Source organism: Perognathus longimembris, chromosome 13 (genome assembly GCF_023159225.1).
Source record: "Perognathus longimembris pacificus isolate PPM17 chromosome 13, ASM2315922v1, whole genome shotgun sequence".
NCBI lineage: Eukaryota > Metazoa > Chordata > Mammalia > Rodentia > Heteromyidae > Perognathus > Perognathus longimembris.
In genome coordinates this window covers 24,413,854-24,431,775 of record NC_063173.1, presented here as the reverse complement: position 1 = coordinate 24,431,775, position 17,922 = coordinate 24,413,854, and the positions used below count along the sequence as shown (strand labels likewise).

General features: G+C 38.8%; 1 protein-coding gene across 1 annotated transcript in view; it reads left to right on the top strand.

Annotated features, from left to right (window-relative positions):
• Tsg101 (tumor susceptibility 101) overlaps positions 1 to 17,501 on the top strand; it is a 31,871-nt gene extending 14,370 nt beyond the window's left edge. Inside the window, exons 6-10 of the mRNA XM_048361510.1 lie at positions 3,804 to 3,870; positions 5,346 to 5,437; positions 13,532 to 13,734; positions 15,740 to 15,979; positions 17,164 to 17,501. Of these exons, the coding sequence (XP_048217467.1) occupies positions 3,804 to 3,870; positions 5,346 to 5,437; positions 13,532 to 13,734; positions 15,740 to 15,979; positions 17,164 to 17,253 (692 nt within the window). The 3' untranslated portion in view covers positions 17,254 to 17,501. The remainder of the gene's footprint in view (positions 1 to 3,803; positions 3,871 to 5,345; positions 5,438 to 13,531; positions 13,735 to 15,739; positions 15,980 to 17,163) is intronic.
• Positions 17,502 to 17,922: the final 421 nt, after the last annotated feature.

Below are 17,922 nucleotides of genomic sequence, written 5' to 3'. Positions count from 1 at the left end.
TGTTTTTTGGTTCAAGTACTAGGGCTTGAACTCAGGGCCTGGGCTCTATGCCTTACCTTAAGATTGCTCTCTACTACTTGACCCACAACTCTACTTGCAGCTTTTTGGTGGTTAATTAGAGATAAGAGTCTCACAGATTCTTGCCTAGGCTGGCTTCGAATCAAGATCCTCAGACCTCAGCCTTTTAAGTAGCTAGGATTACAAATGAGACCCACCAGCACCCTGCAGTTAAGTTTTTTACTCACTATAAGCAGTTAAACACTAGAGCTAATGTAAGTAAAATTACTAGAGGCCTATTTTTTAGTTCATTTCAGTTTTAATACATTTTATACACTTAGGTAGTATAAATCATCCATCATCATTTTTTTTTTCTTCTTTTTGGTTCCAGTACCAGAGCTTGAACTTTGAGCTTCAGGCTCATCTTTCTTGCTCACAGCTGTCATTCTTCCACTTGAGCCACATCTCCATCTCAGCATTTTTACTAATTAGCGGTAGAATTTGATTTGTTGATTTTGAACCATAATCCTCATAATCCTAATCCATAATTTCAGCTTTCAAAGTAGCCACTGGCTCTTAGCTAGCATTGTTATTATTTATGACTATAAAGAAATAAACATCTAAATTCTATCCTCCCCTCACACATACCAAAAAATAGCCAAGGAATTTGGATACATATTCAAGTAAATATTGTGTTATATACTTATTTTATTATCATCATTGCTCAGAATATTCTTTAATTTCTTATAGGATGGCTTTTGATTTGCTATGAGTCTCATTAAGACCAGGGTTACGCTGGGTGCTGGTGGCACACGCCTGTAATCCTAGCTACTCAGGAGGCTGAGATCTGAGGATCATAGTTTAAAGCCAGCCAGGGCAGGAAAGTCTGTGAGACTCTTATCTCCAGTTAACTATCAAAAAACTGGAATTAGAACTGTGACTCGGTTGGTAGAGTACTACTTTTTTTTTTTTTTTTCCAGTCCTGGGGCGTGGACTCAGGGCCTGAGCATTGTTGTCCCTGGCTTCTTTTTGTTCAAGGCTAGCACTCTGCCACTTGGGCCACAGCGCCACTTCTCGCCATTTTCTGTATATGTGGTCCTGGGGAATTGAATCCAGGGCTTCATGAGGAGGCAAGCACTCTTGCCACTAGGCCAAATCCCCAGCCCTAGAGTACTACTCTTAAGCAAAAAAAAAAAAATAATCAAAGACAGCACAGCACGTAGGTACTGAGTTCAAGCCCCATGACTAGCACAAAGTAAAAAATTTTTAAATTGAAAAATCCAACAGGTTATAGCCAAGCATGGTGTGTGTGCTTGTAGTCTCTGCTGCTCAGTATGCTGAGGCAGGAAGATCAAAGAAGTTCAAAGCCAGCCTGAGCAACATAGTCAGACCATGAGGAAGGGGGAGATATTAGCATTGTAGTATAGTCAAACTTCATTTTTTGACAACAGTAATGATCATGCATTTGTTAAATGGTAGTGAGGGTAAATCATAATCTTCACAGTTACCCCTATATTGTGTATATTGGTATCCCATTTTATTATGGCTCTAAAATTAACCTGGTATCTACTTCTTGCTGTATGGGATTTAAATGATACTTGTTTCTAGAAGTGGAATCTAGAAGGCTTTGGTAAAATTATTAGCTTTTTAGAACTTTAGAAAAAGAAAATTGCTTGTAATTATGATAAAATTGCTAACCACTATGATATGGTAGTTTGTCTTATAAGAGTGAGTGGTTGGCTATGTCTGTTGTTAACACTAGTGTCGTTATCTTTCAAAAAAAGTATTTGTGGAAGTGGAGGTGTGGTTCAAGTGGTAGAGCCCCAGCCTTGAGCAAAACAGTCAAGCAAAAGTCCAAGGTCCTGAGTTCAAGCCCCAGTGCTGATGCATGCACACCTGCACACACACACACACACACACACACACACACACACACACACACACAAAATGGTCAGCTATGCTTTATGACAGAAAAGATAAAAACTAATGGAATCTAACAGTTGTGACATTTTCAAAAGCTTTTTTAATTTTTTTCTGAAATATTTAACATCATCCTTTCTCTAGTTTGACTTAAAAAAATCTACATAGAGTCATCCTAACAAGATTGTGAACACTGATACTTAGAGATGTATGTATAGTCTGCAACTCTGGAAAAGAATTATAAGACCCTTCTAGGGAGGAACCCAGCATTCTTCTCAAAAGTGTTCTAAAAAGTGCCCTAAAAGTTGGTTCTTTGAAATCCTCGTGTTTCTCACCTCAAACTTCCTACATCACTCCTAGTACTCGAACACTTTTATTTGCCCTACCTCATAAGTTTACATAAGAGCCTTTCCCTGGATGGTCCCAAATACAGCACTTCTCCTGTCATCACACTTAACATAGCTGTAGAACATAATATGATCATTCTTTGTGTTTTTGTCACTTCAACTGAATCCAAGCAACTTGAGGCCAGGAGTTTATTTTGTTTATTTATTGTTTTTTGGTTGGTCATGGGTCTTGAACTTGGGCCTGGGCGCTGTCCCTAGGCTCCTTTCTGCTCAAGGCTAGCACTCTACCTTGTAAGCCACGGCACCACTTCTGGTTTTCTGGTGGTTAAATCTGGCTTTGAACTGTGAGCCTCAGTTATCAGCCTCCTGAGTAGTTAGAATTACAGGTATGAGCCATCAGCACTTGGCAGGAGTTTATTATTCTCTTTTCTCTCCCTCACTGCATAATATTTCTCATTTCTGTCACATAGAAGGCACTAGAGTGCTCACTTCGGCAGCTTGTATACTTAAAAAAAGGGGAGGGGGGCACTAGAATATTTATTTATTGCCTCAAGGGCTAATTTAGTATTGTATTCGATGAGAAAAGTTTTTCTTAGGAAAAATCAATTTTGAGAACAAATCAATTTTAGTTAAGGCCAATTCCCTTTTCTTCTTCTGTGTTAATTAGCCTCTTCACATCACTGATGACCTTAGTTCTAGGCCACTAATATTCTCTTGAAAAAAATGTATAAATTATTTGATTGTCAGATTTACCTTTCTTTCTATAGCTTTCCAAGATTTTGTTTTATTTATAATCAGTCTAGATAAGTATGGATGTAAATTGTGTTTTACTTCTCATGATAATTTGAATTCTTTTATAGTTCTCAAGCCAACAAAAACAGCTGTGCTAACTGGTCAACATACTCTTAAAAGAAGTATCAAAAGATTTCTTAAGGCTAGGCACTGGTGGCTCATGCCTATAATCCTAGCTACTCAGGAGGCTGAAATCTGAGGATCATGGTTCAAAGCTAGCCAAGGTTGGAAACTATGAGATTCTTATCTCCCGATTAACCATCAGGAAAGCTGTGACTCATGGTAGAGTGCTAGCCTTGAGGAAAACAGCTCAGAGACAGCACCCAAGTCCTGAGTTCAAGCCCAGAACCAGCACATACACACAAAATTCTTTAGTGAAGAGATCACTTCCTAAGAAGCTGATCTTAAACCAAATGAGGCCAAAATTACCTTTTTGTCTCAATTTATAGACTTCTTGATAGCTTGTAAAGATAAGCAGTTTAGCCTGTTTGCTAGTTATTTGTTTTTGGGATTATCATGAGTATTTTAACTTATATTTAATTATTTGAGAGTTGTGATTTCAAAATATTTATTCCATGAAATAAAAAACTAATATTGGCCAGGTGCTTGTTTTGAGAGTAAGATTTCGACCTCACCCTCAAATTTTGCTGTGAAAATTTGCTGTGGTTTAACATGATACATATTTTATTCAGTAGCCTTCATCATTGCCTGTATATATTATTTTAAAATCTTAAAAATTGTTTTTAGCCTCCTACATGCCAAGCATGCCAAGTGGAATCTCTGCTTACCCCTCCGGATACCCTCCTAATCCCAGGTAAAGAAGATTTCTCTTTTTAGTAATTATATTATCAATTTTGTGTTTGATTTGGAATCAAAATAATGATCACTAATGAGGGCATTAAAATAAGTTTAGGAGGTGCAGATGTAGCTTAAATGGTAGACTACCTGCTCAGCAAGTTTGAGGCCCTAAGTTCAATGCCCAGTATCTCATTGCTACCCTTGAACAAAAGAGCTCAGGGACAGCAGCCAAGCCTGAGTTCAAGCTCCACAAACAAACAGATTATTACAACACTGTTATAGAATATAGGATTGTATAGGATTATATAGAATATAGGAAAATTGAAGAGAATAAGTGTTTAGCTTTTGTAGGCATTTAAGATCTCCCCACCTCTACATCACTTTGACAGTAAATAAAAAAAAAAAAAGAGATCTCCCCATACCTTACTCAACCTAAACCCTTCTATTTAGTACTGCTTTTCTGGGCTGGGAATATGGCCTAGTGCCAAGAGTGCTTGCCTCGTATACATGAAGCCCTGGGTTCGATTCCCCAGCACCACATATATAGAAAATGGCCAGAAGTGGTGCTGTGGCTCAAGTGGCAGAGTGCTAGCCTTGAGTAAAAAGCCAGGGACAGTGCTCAGGCCCCTAGTCCAAGGCCCAGAACTGGCAAAAAAAAAAAAAAAGTTAACAGGACTGCTTTTCTTCTATCCTATCTACTATACTTTTTTTTTTTTTAACATGCTCAGGACTCTAGCACTCTCTCACTCAAGCCACAACTTCACTTGGAGCTTTGTTGGTTAATTGGACACTAAAGTGTCATATATTTTGAGATAAGAGTGCCTGACTCATCTGCTGAACTTTTTTATTGGGCATTTTATTTCCTTTCTTCTTTTATCAGTATTGTTTACAGTGGTCTTGTCCTAGTATGATTATTAGCATCTTGAAAAAGAGTTGGATTTGTATCTCAATGCCTTAAATGTAATGAAAAGTAAATTTTTGAAGGGGTAAAGAGAAAGGAATGTTTGGGGGGAGGGTTAATTTAAGTCATAAAGAGCCTGTAATCCTAGCTACTTAGGAGGCTGAGATCTGGGGGTCTCAGTTTGAAGCCAGTCCAGGCAGAAAAGTCCTGTTGAGACTCATCTCCAATTAACGACTCAAAAACCAGAAAGTGGAGCTGTGGCTCAAAGTGGTAGAACACTAGCCTTGTGCAAAAAAAGAGCTCAGATACAGTGCCTGGGCCCTGAATTGAAGATCTACAACTGGAAAAAAAAAGGAAACGTTTTTGCTTCATTGGACAAATTGCCTAACAAACTACAAAGATAGAAATAGCACTTTTTCCCCTCACTCAAAAAATACACTAATTCTGAACATAAAGAACAACCAACAAAGAGACTGAGAGTTCTCTAAGATGTTTGCATCACCTCTATAATAACAATAAAGTAATTAATAAAATTTTAAACAGTGTTTTCATGTTATATCATCTTAACATTGAATGTTTTTGTTCTTTAGTGGTTACCCAGGCTGTCCTTACCCACCTGGTGGCCCATACCCTGCCACAACAAGCTCTCAATACCCTTCCCAGCCTCCTGTGACCACTGTTGGTAAGTGCTTCTGAACCACACCTACTTCCACATTTCAGAAAAGTCCAAATCTCCCATTGTGAAAAGTAAATTTGACTGTTCCATACAAAAGGTTAGGATATTCTTTATTCTTCAGGAAAAGTCGTTAATGGTCAGTGTCCTAAAACTTAAAGAATGATTCATACACTGAAGTGTGTTTTTTTGGCACTTTTGTCAAGATTCAGGTGGCTTTAGATACTTGGATTTAATTCTAGGTCCTCTACTCAGTTCACTGGTTTATGTGTGTTTGTATGAAAACACCATGTTGTTTTGCTGATATGGCTCTATAATATAATTTGAAACCAGGCCTGTGGTACCTTGAGCTAGCAGAGTTTTATTGCCCCACTGAGGATTATTTTGGCTGTGGACATCTTCTGTATTTCCAGATGAATTTTACAATTATCTTTTCTACTTCTGTGAAGACTTCCATTAATGTATTTTATAAAAGAAACTATGAAGCCGTGTGCCGGTGGTTCATGCCCGTAATCCTAGCTACTCAGGAGGATAGATTTGAGGATTCCAGTTTAAAGCCAGCTAGGGCAGAAGAAAACTATATGAGATTCCTGTCTCCAATTAATCACAAAAAGCCTAAAGTGGAGCTGTGGCTCAACTTGTAGAGTGCCAGCCTTGAGCACAAAAACTGAAGGACAGCACCTAGGCCCTGAGTTCAAGCCCCAGGACCAGAACACGAAAAATAAACTGAAAATTCTAGCATGAAATATGTTTTAGTAAGGATTTAGCATCAGTATAAGTTGATACATTTAGTTTATTGGCATATTTGTCTTTGGAAAACCTAGACTTGGTTATCTTCCACACAGATAAATGGATTACTTTTATTTATTTTATTTTATTTTTTTTGCCAGTCCTGGGGCTTGGACTCAGGGCCTGAACACTGTCCCTGGCTTCTTTTGCTCAAGGCTAGCACTCTGTCACTTGAGCCACAGCGCCACTTCTGGCCGTTTCCTGTATATGTGGTGCTGGGGAATTGAACCCAGGGCTTCATGTATAGGAGGCAAGCACTGTTGCCACTAGGCCATATCCCCAGCCCCTTACTTTTACTATTGTATCATTTGATTGTTGTATCATTTGATCATTTGGGTACCGAATTGCTTAGAGGAGGATTTTTCACATGTTGTAAGAACAATAATAAAATTTCATGTAGATTGTAATGACTTTTTTGTTTTTATTTGGTCAGTGGTGGGGCTTGAGCTCAGGGCCTCTGGGTGGGTACTGTCCCTGGGCTTTTTCACTCAAGACTAGCGCTTTACTACTTTAAGCCACAGTGCCATGTCCAGTTTTCTGGCAGTTAATGAAACATAAGAGTCTCAGGGACTTTCCTGCCTGGGCTAGCTTTGAACCACGATCTTCAGCCTCCTAAGTAGCTACTAGCGATTACAGGCATGAGCCACCAGCACCCCACATAAAATGAGTTCTTTTAAACATAAGTTTAAATTCCTATTCCTAATGCATCCTTCTCAAAGTGAGGATTAATGAGATATCATCGTCATTAGTCTCTTTTGTCGTATTTTGGGAAGGTCTAAAATTCTGAACTAAACTCTTGTAGAAATTATCCCTTTAAGGATTTCATAAATTACTACTATGTAAGAAACAGAGATTACGATTTGATCTAACTCCTGCTCACATGACTGAATAGTTAATTCTCTAAGTCAGATTAATAAGTCTGTGAAAGGTTCTCATGAAATTTTTTTATATATTTTAATATGTATGTTTAGTAAGTGAAGAAATGTTTCCCACATTATTTGAAGTAGTTGACATCAGATGACGTATTCTTTACATAGTCATGAATGATACTTTCATTGGGTTGGTTTTTTTTGTTGTTGTTGTTTGTTTGTTTTTGAGACAAGGTCACCATTTCTGCATTTGGGGGTTCCCCCTCAATGGAGAATAGGTTGGAAACTTCAGTTTGTATATCAGAAGTGAAGATAGTTATAGAAAGTGGCTTAGAATCAAGCACAAATGTAGAAATCCTCAGAAGTAACTAATACATTCAGGTTTTTCAAGTGATGAAGTATCCTTACTTAAGCTTAAAATAGATTTGAACTAATTGTAAGATAAAATTCATATAGAACATGGGAACAAAGGGAAGGTTGCTACAGAAAAGACTTAATAAGCCGGGCACCAGTGGCTCACACCTGTAATCCTAGCTACTCAGGAGACTGAGATCTAGGATCGGGGTTCAAAGCCAGCCTAGGCAGAAAAGTCTGTGAGACTCTTATCTCCATTTAACCACTAGAAAACCAGAAGTGACACTGTGGCTCAAAGTGGTAGAGCACTAGCTAGCCATGAGCAAAATTTCTCAAGAACAGCTCCCTAGGCCCCAAGTTCAAGCTCCATGACCAACCAGAAAAAAACCCAAACAAACATTTAATGTGTACTTTATAGCTTGCATTTTTTTTGGACCTTCTAAATTTGGTTGAAGAAACAAATCATTGACCAATTTTCACCTCCCTGGAAAAATGGCAAATCAAGCAAGTTTTGCTGAATTTTCATAATATTCCCTGATGGTCATGTAAATATCGTCTTAGGGACAAGAATGTTGTGTTCAGGTTTAGCACTGAATTGTGTGTGGATGAAATTATTTAAATAATGTTAACAGTGATTCTGTTGAAATCAGTAATGGTAAATACATTCACTTATGAACACCCCTTCCACTCAAAGCCCCTCAAAGGAAGGTTAAAAGGTCATTCTGCTGATCATCAGATTATATCTTTCATTCCTACCTTGTCATTTAGAATTTTTATGTTTATAAACAATTTCAGTAATTCTATGTTCCAACAGAAGGGAAGGGAAGATCATACAAACACATCCTGAGAACTTAGAGCAATCTGAGGTGCTGAGATGGCTTTTGTGCTAGACTCCTACACCTGACTCATTTTGTTTTAGGAAGTAATTCAGCAGCATCTTGCTATTTACAAGTTTAGCATTTAAACTACATAATACAAAATATTATAATAAAAGTATTAATATAACTCAAAGTATTATGTCTTTTTTTTTTTTTTTGCCAGTCCCTGGGCCTTGGACTCAGGACCTGAGCACTGTCCCTGGCTTCTTTTTGCTCAAGGCTAGCACTCTGCCACTTGAACCATAGTGCCACTTCTGGCCATTTTCTATATATGTGGTGCTGGGGAATCGAACCCAGGGCTCCATGTATATAAGGCAGGTGCTCTTGCCACTAGGCCATATTCCCAGCCCCAAAGTATTATGTCTTGCTAATTTTTTTCCTGGGCTAGCTTTGTTTTTGCCAGTCCTAGGGCTTGGACTCAGGGCCTAGGCACTGTCCTAGAGCTTCTTTTGCTCAAGGCTAGCGCTTTACCACTTGAGTCACAGAGCCACTTCCAGCTTTTTTTTTTTTTTTTCTATATGTGGTACTGAGGAATTGAATCCAGGGCTTCATGCATGCAAGGCAAGCACTCTACCACTAAGCCAGATTCCCAGCCCCCTGGGCTAGTAATTCTTCTATCTTCACCTTCCTGGAAGCTAGGATTATAGGTATAAGCCACCATGCCTAGCCCCAGGAAATGTTTCTAAACTAATAAATGTAGTAAGAATTGTTAAAGTAGATTCTAGTTGTACTGCTGCTTGAAAAGTTATAATTAGGGGCTGGGAATATGGCCTAGTGGCAAGAGTGCTTGCCTTGTATACATGAAGCCCTAGGTTCGATTCCCCAGCACCACATATATAGAAAACGGCCAGAAGTGGCGCTATGGCTCAAATGGCAAAGTGCTACCTTGAGCAAAAAGAAGCCAGGGACAGTGCTCAGGCCCTGAGTCCAAGGCCCAGGACTGACCCCCCCCCCCCAAAAAAAAAATAGAAAAGTTATAATTAATGGAGGAAAGATTATTGGTGGAAATTAGTTTTACTTGTGATTTTACAGTAGAGAGATGGAATTCAAGAGTATTAACGTTCTCTTGTTGGTTTAGAATGGCGTAAGAGTTTGTTGCTGCGATTATGGACAAGAACAGGATAATCTTTCAGATAGTATAAACAAGGCAAGGTTGTGCAAGGCCTTCAACATAGTTACTTTCCACGGGTTATGATTAGCATAATTTAAATATAGCAAATTTAGATTTTAAGTTTAAGAAAGAGATTGGAATAAGGGAATCAAGACCAACAAATGAATTTATAGTAGCAAAATATCTTGCTGGAAAACAAAATGATAGAATGATTTTAGCAGTTTATTAATCTTTTTTCACGATATCCTCCTAGCCTTTTTAGATACTTTCCTGAATTGGCTAACAACAAGATGTTAATATCCCAACTTTACACTGTATGATTGTATGTATAGTTCTACTTTATACATAAAAATAATGTTCACCTCCTAAGTACCTCACCTCCTTAAGTACCACTTAACCCTTCTATGGTAGTTTCTGGAGACAGTATTACTGCCCCTGAGAATGTATGTGGGTTAGACTGGAGATGCATAAGAACTGGACTTGAACTCAGGAGGTCAGAACTAGAATGAATAAACTTCATATCCATGGTTTGAAACTGGGAAGAGAAATTAACAAATGAACCTTTTACTGACGATGAAGCATAGCCAGAAAACAGAGTTAAAAAAAAAAAGAGTCATTGTGCTTTGATAAATAAGAATCAAGAAGAAGATAAATGGAATCTTAAAAGCATCTGGTACTTCAAAGAGACCTGGGTTGTCCTGCTAAAGAAAGATAGTTCTTTTGAACCTTGAGGAGTTAGGGACATAAGTGAAAGAGTTCTTGTTCCAAGGCAAAGAGGAAGAAGGAAAAAACATAATACTAGAAGACTCCCACTGATGATCTCAATCTTCTTTGAAGATGTTCTGAAGATTATTGCCTATGTGGAAAGATAGGAAAGTCTACTTTGGGGCTTTACGAAGGAATCCAAGGGATTGAAGATTTTGGTTAGAATATAGCAGATGAGCCTTTGAGTTAAGAATCCAAGTAAACTGGCACATTGTGAATGAAGCCACTTTGGCAAACATTAATAAATGAGCAGAGAGGCAGAGCCAAGGGGCAAGGCTCACTGAGAGTAGGAGTGGCAGAAAGACGCAAGAAATGTCAGAGTGAATGAGTGATAATACAAGGCAAGAGTTGAAGAAGGTTGCTTCATTGTACGTAGGGAGGGAGTGAATCAAGGGGTGGGAAAAGAGATTATGTGTTGAAGAAAACAGTAAGAAACTGGAATAGCTTAGAGGTGATGGCACTGGTTGAAAAATGGGCAAGAACACTCAGGAAAGTTTGGTCAAGAGCGACCGACAGTGTTAAAAGTAAAATTCTCATGCCTGTAATCCTAGTTACTCAGGAGGTTGAGATCCGAGGTTCAGAGCCAACGCAGGCAGGAAAGTCCATGAGACTCTTGTCTCCAACTAACCACCATAAAACTGAAAGAGCTGCTGTGGATCAAAATAATAGAGTACTAGCCTTGAGTAGATAAGCTCAGGGACAGCGTTCAGGACATTCAAGCCCCACAACTGATCCAAAAATAAACAAATTAAATAATATATCAATTCCATTTTTACAGGAAAAAATGTGGTAGACCACCTCTGTCTTTACAACTCTGAATTTCAAAGAGCAGGCTCTCTGAAAGAGTTAATACATTTTTCAGAAATATGAAATTAATCTGAAACATGTTTGTAAAACTAGAAATTCAGGAAAGTACTGCTTAAATGGATTTGTAATCAATAGGAAGTATTCACTGCCTCTTGTGAATCCTCTAGGACAGATACTGTTTTTAGCTACACTGGGAGCTACTGGACTTCTCTTGCTGAGTATAAAGCAGGTCCACTGGACGTTCCTCAGGAAGACATGGCCTGTAGAGACCCTGTCCACATTCCTTTTCACCTGCTACAAAAAGAAAATCCAAGTTGTTTCTTCTGTAGTAGATATAAGATAGTGGAAGGGAGGAAAAAAGAACTCTAGACTTCCTTGAAAACCTGTGGTGCCTGAGAACTTGAGAGCCTCCTGTGTTAAATGAAATAAGGACCAGTTTCTGTAAGAGGAAAGCTTTCATAGTCAAACACTAAAAAGGGCAACCACTAGAGCAGCTTCTGCAATGGCAAGAGTTGTGATCACTGAGCATGGGTGGAACACTTGAGCATGTGTGGCACTATGTACAGTGTGTTTCAGATAGTGTGTTTTCTGTGTAGACTGTATCTAGGCACCAGGGAAGGGTTTGTACCGGTTAGGGACTTGAATGGTGAAGAGTTTAGGCAGTTTTGCAGACAAAAAAGTGTTGTTTTTCCAGGAGTAGAATTCAGTGTCAAAACAACAAACTTCAGCTCAAGAGTAGAAGTGTACTTTATGTTAGTCTGTAACCATTCATTCCTGGTAATTAAGGTTAAACACTTCTTTTTAGCCTGGGCCTGGCCTGGGTTTCAGGCCTGTGCCATTAGACTTTTTTGCTGTTATTGATATAGAGCTCTTGCCAATGTTTTGACCAAGCTGACCTCAAAGTTCAATCTTATCTCCATTTAGTAGCTGAGATTACAGGTGTAAGCTGCTGCTAATTCCCTGTGGTATTATATAATCAAATATATTATGAAAGCTAAAATGCTACTTATACATTGCTGATTTCCAACCATGACTAAAGAACATTGGTAATTATAAAGAGTATCCATGGTTTTATTAAAGAACGGATGCTTTTTTTGTTTTTTGTTTTTACCAGGCAGGCATAGTTTATACTTGTAATCCTAGCAACTCAGGAGACTGGGATCTGAGGATCCAGGTTCAGAATCAGCCTGGGCAGACAAAGCCGAAAGATTCTTTTATTTATTTTTTTAGGTTTTTTGTTTTTGCTTTTGTTTTTTGCCAGTCCTGGGGCTTGAACTCAGGGCCTGAGCACTGTCCCTGGTTTCTTTTTGCTCAAGGCTAACACTCTTACCACTTGAGCCCACAGCGCCACTTCCTGCTTCTTCTATATATGTTGTACTGAGGAATCGAACCCAGGGCTTCATATATAGGAGGCAAGCACTGTACCACTAGGCCATAGTCCCAGCCCATGCTGAGAGATTCTTATCTTCAGTTAACCAGCAAAATGCGAGAAGTGGAGGTATGACTCAAGTGGCAGGTTGTGACCCCTGAATGAAAAAAATGACAGTACCAGACCCTTAGTTCAAACCTCAGTAGTAACACAAAAGAAAGGAGAGAAAATATCTGAAAAATTAGTTCATTTAGTCTGAAATATGCAAGGAAATTATATATAACATTAGGGAGGGACATGTAAAAGAGCATAATAAAGAATCTGAGAATAAATGTCAGTTTATGTGGTGTTGAATTTTTGGGAAGTCACACTCTTTTGCTCACTTGTTCAGCCCTCTTGTTAGTCAATGTCTTAACAGGCTAGCTTTGTTACTATGTTACTTTGAGAAAACTCTGCCCTTTTTTTTCCTTTCACTAACCTCTAACATCACAGTGACCTTCAGCTTAAGCCTGAAAATGGACTGGACTTGAATCAAATGTTTGTGTTTGGCATGAATTTATTGCCCCATTTGTTTAAGATAAAGGAATAATTGCAATCTATAGGAACAAGCCTAAGAAAATCACTACTTGCTTGTTCTGTAAATAAGGAAAGAAGATAAAGGTGAATTAATCTCTTGAAGAGAATTAGCTTTTATGATAAACATTATACCATTTAACATAGTTTTTTCTTTCCTCCTACTTTTGAAAGTATTGATTTATTATTATTATGTAGCTGTACAAAAATTACAGTTCTTAAGTCAGGTTATAAATACAATGCTTCTTGGTCAATGTCACCCCTTCTTTCATTCACCCCATTTTCCCCCTACTGTCCCTACCCTAGGACTTTGTCCCTTTCCTTAAAGTTCTTATGAGAAGAATACAAAGGCTTGGGGGGCTGGGGATATGGCCTAGTGGCAAGAGTGCTTGCCTCCTATACATGAGGCCCTGGGTTCAATTCTCCAGCACCATGTATATAGAAAATGGCCAGAAGTGGCGTTGTGGCTCAAGCGGCAGAGTGCTAGCCTTGAGCAAAAAGAAGCCAGGGACAGTGCTCAGACCCTGAGTCCAAGCCCCCCAGGACTGGCCGAAAAAAAAACAAATTTTTTGCCTTTATCCCCTGCAGGTCCTAGCAGAGATGGCACAATCAGCGAGGACACCATCCGAGCCTCTCTCATCTCAGCCGTCAGTGACAAACTGAGATGGCGAATGAAGGAGGAAATGGACCGTGCCCAGGCAGAGCTCAATGCCTTGAAGCGAACAAAGGAAGATCTCAAAAAAGGTCACCAAAAACTGGAAGAAATGGTCAACCGTTTAGATCAAGAAGTGGTAAGCAATTCATTGAAGTCATGCAATATTTACATTTAATTGTAACCATGTCAAAATGTCCCTTATGTGCCTTAAGTATATGTATTAAAGAGTTGAGAGCCAGGTGCTAGTGACTCACACCCATTATAATCCTAGCTACTCAGGAGGCTGAGATCTGAGGACCACAGTTCAAAGGTAGCCTGGGCAGCAAAGTCTGAGACTTTGAATCTCCAGTTAAACTCCATAAAACTGGAAGTGGCACTGTGGCTCAAGTGGTAGAGTGCTAGCCTTGCGCTGACGAGCTCAGGGACAGCCCCTAAGCCCCAGAGGTCAAGGCTCAGGACTTGCAAGAGTTGAGAGAATTATAGGTGCTTCAGACCTTTGAATCTAGCTTTTTAAAGCCACACAAGATCATTAATAATCCCAACACTTCAGAGGAGGAGGCAGGAAGATCCTAAATTTGAGGCCAGCAGGACCCTGTCTTTAAGAATAAATGTTTGGATTTTTTTTAAATATTGCTTTATTTAAAATGAATACCATTGGATGTTTAGTGTTTGGTCTTTATGAGGTAAATGATACTTAGGGCATTTTTCTTGCACCTTTGCCTTAGGAGATGATGTTTGAACCAAAACTTGGTATCATCAGACTATGTAGATGATACGAATTTTACAGTTCTAAGCCAAGATAAAGATCTGCAAACTCTGAATTGCAGACTTAAGGAATAGTTCTGTTTCCAAATATTTTTCATTTTTAAAATTGTATTCAGTCAACTTTTCTGATTTAATAATTCAGAGAAATTGGATGCTGTCTTAGGAACTTGATATAAATAGCCTTAGCTTTTCAGACATTTGTAGCAGATTGCTGTGCTATCAAGAGTCAATATATGAATTAGGATTGTGACTCTGTGTAGTGATAATAAAATAAAGCCAGATATTTGTAGCAGATTGCTATGCTATGAAGAGTCAATATATGAATTAGGATTGTGACTCTGTAGTGATAATAAAATAAAAGCATCAAGAATAGTTTTTTGGGTTTTTTTTGCCAGTCTTGGGACTTGGTCTCAGGGCCTGAGCACTGTCCCTGGCTTCTTTTTGCTCAAGACTAGCACTCTGCCACTTGAGTCACAGCGCCACTTCTGGCCATTTTCTATATATGTGGTGCTGGGGAATTGAACCCAGGGCCTCATGTATACGGGGCATGCACTCTTGCCACTAGGCCATATCCCCAGCCCCATCAAGAATAGTTTTTAAGGACCACTTCACTCTCCACTTTTCATACCCATGAGGGAGAATTTTTTTTAATTTTTATTGTATTGTCAAATTGATGTACAGGAAGGAGAATTTATTCTGACAAATGTGTGGTTTTTTTGTGTGTACCAGTCCTGGACATGAACTCAAGGCCTGGGCACTATCCCTGAGGTTTTTTGCTCAAAGCTAATGCTCTGCCACTTGAGCCACAGTTCTGTTTCTGGATTTTTTGATATAGAGTTTCATGGTCTTTGTTGCCTAGTCTGACTTCAAACACAATCCTCAGATCTCAGCCTCCTGAGTAGCTAGTATTACAGGCATGTGCCACCAATGTTTGGCTATAAATATGCATTTTTTTGATAAAAGAATACTTACTGAAGACTCTGGGGAAAGTGATTTATACACATTCACCTGGAAAATTATTGTAGTAAGTGTAGAAAGTGAGTGTCACATTAATCAGCTACTTCCAGGAGTTCAGTTTTATGTGCTGTAAAAGCTCCTGGCCTACTTTGCAGTATCAGTTTTTACTATTAAATGAGAAGCTTGTCACTGTCAAAGACAGTGCTCAATTTTGTATTTCCATAGTTATCCTGTTATCACTCAGCATAGGTCACACCTTTTCTTGAATCTCTGACCAGTGTGTTACTGAGAACAATCTCATCCTGGTTATTTAGATGCTGCTTTATTTAGCCAGGCTCTAAGAAGTTAAGTTGTGGACAAGGAGATAATTATATGCAAATTAGGACAGTGTCATCATTCATGGACTATTCTGTTTTCAGGCTGAAGTTGATAAAAACATAGAACTTTTGAAAAAGAAGGATGAAGAACTAAGTTCTGCTCTGGAGAAAATGGAAAATCAATCAGAAAACAATGACATTGATGAAGTTATCATTCCCACGGCCCCACTATATAAACAGATCCTAAATCTGTATGCAGAGGAAAATGCTATTGAAGACACTATCTTTTATCTGGGAGAAGCTTTGAGGCGGGGAGTAATAGACCTGGATGTCTTCCTGAAGGTATGTTTTTCTCATTCTGCTCTCTAGGATACTGGAAGTTGAGTTGTATAGTCACTGACCTTGAGAATCTCAAACCAAGAGGGTTTCTGTCTAAGGAGGATTAAGATTATCCTCCCAAAAAACATCAAGTGAGATAGATGTATGAGGATTGGCTTGAATAAGTATAGAAAAGTAGGATAGTGACTACAGTTTTCCTAGATCAAATAGCCCTTTGAGGAAGTGGGCTGGCTGCTTTTTTTTTTTTTCTTTTTCTGTGTGTGTGTGTGATACCACAAGTTGAACCCAGAGCCTCACACATTCTAGACAAGCATTCCACCACTTGCTCTTTAGAATGAAAGTTGTCTCAGGCTTAATGCTATCTTATAGACAGGAAAACCTACTAAGCCAAGTTTGGTTACTGCTCTTTGTTAGGTCACAGAGATTATAGCTTTAGGAATAATAGCCAAGTCTTTGGATGTTAGATCTAACTACTGCTGCTATGTCAGTGTGTATGTGAGGTGGTGAGGTCACTTGTTGATCTTGCTTGTCTCACTATAGATGGGTGATCAAACCCTGTGCCTCAGATCTAATACAAATCTAATACATGAATGGCTAGTTATAAAGGGAGACCAAAAGAGGTCTCCCTTTCTATACACTGCTTTCTACTAGGGTGGCATAATTTATGGACAGCAAAAGAAGTATTCTGTTTGCTAGGCATTGGTCTAAAACTGGCCCTGTGTGGCATATCCCTAACTTTCTCTTTCTTAGCCAAGCAGCGACAATTTAGTAACTTTTACTAGAATCGTAATATAAGTTTCCCTAGCATCTTGAGTGCCATGAGCTATAGTCAGGACTGGTAATGTAGTTCACTGGTACAGTGCTTACCTAACATGCACAAGTCACTGGGTTCAATCCCCAGCACTGCAAAATAAAAAAAGGCCCAGTTCAAAGTCCTTAGCCAAGTCCTGCAATGTGCGTTTCCTGTAAACCTTATGGGGTCTAAGAAGGCTACCTGCTGTAAAATCAGTGTGGTGGAGTTTTTTTTAAAAGGTCATGTAGTGAAGTAGTGGTTCCAAACAGAGGTTGATAATAGAGAATGTGTTTAGGATTCGTACATCCCATCTACCTTATGAGCTGTCTGATATTTAATGTACAGGTCTGTGTCAAACCCATTCTAAACTATTGAAACTTTTCCCCCTTCCCAGCATGTACGTCTTCTGTCCCGAAAACAGTTCCAGCTGAGGGCACTAATGCAAAAAGCAAGAAAGACTGCCGGTCTTAGTGACCTCTACTGACTTCTGATAGCAGCTGGAGAGTGACCTCTTCTTAAAGGATTCTTTTCTTTTTTCTTTCTTTCTCTTATCAGTAGGTGCCCAGATAAGTTATTGCAGTTTATCATTCAAGTGTAAAATATTTTGAATCAATAATATATTTTCTGTTTCTTTGGGTAAAGACTGGCTTTTATTAATGCACTTTCTATCCTCTGTAAACCTTTTGTGCTGAATGTTGGGACTGACTATGCTAAATAAAATTTGTTGCATAATTTTTCACTTCTTTATTGGACTTGCTGAGAAGATCCATGAAACCTTAATAAGAAGGCCAGCTTTTCCTTTAGCAAACAAAGCATAATACACCTATCTGAAGCTGCAGCTTTAGTATTGTTCTGGAAAAAAAATAAAGAAAATTCTATTTAGTATAGGAATTGTCATAGAAATGTTTTGAAATATTTTAAATTGGGGAAATTTTTTTTCTTTCTGTGAGAAATCCAGGTTGGTACCCTTCTACTTGTGCCTGCTGGATATTTACTTTGTAAACCTAAATGAGACAAAACTCTCAGCCCCCCATGTGTCTTGAGTGTGCTTGGATTGCTTGCTTGGCTGGCCCTCTGCCATTTGAGCCACATCTCCCAACAGAAGGTGTTAACTGGGAAAGATATAATGTAAATATAATTAAAGAGGAAAGTG